The 2,586-nt window shown below is 38.5% G+C and overlaps 1 protein-coding gene across 1 annotated transcript; it reads left to right on the top strand.

The window, feature by feature from the left end:
• Positions 1 to 712: 712 nt before the first annotated feature.
• Positions 713 to 2,140, top strand: LOC110733682. The gene has a single exon (XM_021913770.1). It carries the CDS (start codon positions 713 to 715, stop codon positions 2,138 to 2,140), a length of 1,428 nt encoding a protein of 475 aa, XP_021769462.1.
• The last annotated feature ends 446 nt before the right edge of the window (positions 2,141 to 2,586 follow it).

The following is a 2,586-nucleotide window of genomic DNA, read 5'->3' on the forward strand; positions in this document are numbered from 1 at the left end:
ATGATGTATGTTAGATTACTTTAGTTTATTATAATCTAGTTTAGTTTTGTTTAGTTTAATATAATGTTTCTTACTTAAGTTTAATTTTTTATAATGCATGTTACTATATTTAATATTATGATATGTTAGTTTAGTTTGGTTTGATTTGTTTATATTAATGTTATGGTTTTATGATATGTTTGTTTATGTTAAGTTTAATTATGATATATTTGTATAATTTTTTGTATGTTAGTTTAGTTTTAATATTTTTTAAAAAATCATTTGCATAATCATATGCCTAGATACCCGTTCAAGGCATACACATTAGGAGTATGTCTTGAATAGTCCCCGGTTGGGACTGTCCTTGTACGTTTATTCTCACTTAGGTGGTGAATGTATTCCTTTGTTTTAATTCTAAGGAAGATCCTTGCTTGTCATTTCTCTATAATGTTCTCTAGGTACATATATAGGTGTTTCTAATCGCCTATATTGTGTACTCGGGGAACTGTAGGGAGATGCTGCCGGATTTTCCATAGAATTGAAATTCTGGCATACATTCACTAGTGAGATTGAACGTACAAGGATGGGTTAGGTTGGAGTGATAAGGACCCTTGGAAATCATTTCTCTTCTCATTTGCATTTCCATAATAGTTTGATCTATAATGAATATATATTGTGCTTTATGACTAATGTGATTAATGGCATATGTGTTAGTTGTGTAGAACTTGTAATCATGAAACGAAAAGAACGTAGCTGGATGTACGAAAGGAAGGTTGGGAATTCTATTAATCCTGAGTTCTTGAAGGGGGTAGATGAATTCCTTAAATATGTGGAAGATCATCCCGAGAGTAGCAACCCGAATGAAGTTAGGTTTCCATGTTTTAAATGCAAAAACAAACGTCTCTGGGATCCAGATACGGTCAAACTTCATTTGTATCGCAACGGTTTTTTACCTAATTACTACGAGTGGATGTGTCATGGGGAAGGGTTTCCAGGAACTCGTAGAAGGGAGTCAAATGAATATCGTGAAATGGTTTTGGATGCCTTTGGTCAGTCTCAAGATCAAGGCCATTCCGAAGAGCCACCTGTTTCATTAGAGCAGGAGCCTAATGCACAAGCCAAGCCATTTTTTGATTTGTTAAGGGCTTCTGAACAACCGTTATACGAAGGGAGTTCATTGTCTGTGTTAGAGATGGCTTCTAGAATCACTAGCCTAAAGTGTGAGTATAATTTGCCGCACAGATGTGTTGATGGATTTGCTTCTTTGGTTAATGAAGCGATTCCTAACAACAACCACATGGCCGAGACATTCTATGAGGTCAAGAAAATTGTTAAGGGGTTAGAGCTGCCCCATGAAAAGATTCATGCATGCCCGAAAGGATGTATGTTGTTTTGGAAAGATGATGCTCAATTATCTACATGTAGGGTGTGTGGCAGCGACCGATACAAGAAGACTTCTAAAGGTAGCTTAGTGCCTTTGAATGTTCTGTTTTATTTCCCTATCACACCTAGGTTGCAAAGGCTTTTTGCAACTAAAAAAATTTCTGAGGAAATGACATGGCATGCTAAAAATCCTCGAGTTCAAGGCACAATGGCACACCCTAGCGATAGTGAAGCGTGGAAACACCTAGATAGTTGCTTTCTTGAGTTTGCCTCTGAACCTCGTAATGTTCAACTTGGCCTATGTACGGATGGATTTGCTCCACATGGTCAGTTTGGGGGACAGTATTCATGTTGGCCTGTCATTTTGACCCCGTATAACTTGCCTCCGTCAATGTGTATGAAAAGACAGTTCATGTTTTTTTCGTTACTCGTTCCGGGTCCTAAAAACCCTAAGGGAAACTTGGATGTTTACATGCAGCCGCTCATACACGAGTTGAAACAGTTGTGGGAAGTTGGGGCAAATACTTACGATATTTCGAGAAAACAAAATTTCAATCTTCGAGTAGCCATCCTATGGACCGTTAGTGACTTCCCGTCTTATGGTATGTTATCTGGTTGGACCACAACCGGTAAGAAGGCTTGTCCATATTGCATGGAGAAAAGCAAAGCATTTTGGCTCGAAAATGGTGGTAAGGTTTCTTGGTTTGACTGCCATCGTCAATTCCTTCCGACAAATCATCCTTTTCGAAATAGTAAAAATGCATTTTGTAAAAACTAAGTCGAAAAAGGTTCACCACCTCACATCATGTCAGGAGAGAAACTTTGGGAATGTGTGAAAAACCTCCCGAAAGCAACAGATGGCCCCGAGGCACTGAAACGTCTCAAGAATGTAAAAAAAGGGTGGTTCAAGCAAAGCACTCTATGGGACCTTCCATATTGGAAACATCTGCTTGTTCGTCACAACTTAGATGTCATGCACGTTGAAAAAAACTTTTTTGATCAGTTTATTCACACTATAATGGACATGAAAAAGCAATCTTGTGACGCCCCATTAGCTCGGAATGACATTGCTAAATACTGTAAACGGCCCCAGCTACATCTTCAAGAGGATGATAGAGGAAAATAATTCATGCCAAAGGCTCCATTTGCTCTTGACAAGGCTCAGAGAAAGATTTTGTGTGAGTGGGTCAAAGAGTTGCGGTTTCCTGATGGTTACGCTTCCAA

This window comes from Chenopodium quinoa, unplaced genomic scaffold (genome assembly GCF_001683475.1).
Source record: "Chenopodium quinoa cultivar QQ74 unplaced genomic scaffold, ASM168347v1, whole genome shotgun sequence".
Classification (NCBI taxonomy): Eukaryota; Viridiplantae; Streptophyta; class Magnoliopsida; order Caryophyllales; family Amaranthaceae; genus Chenopodium; species Chenopodium quinoa.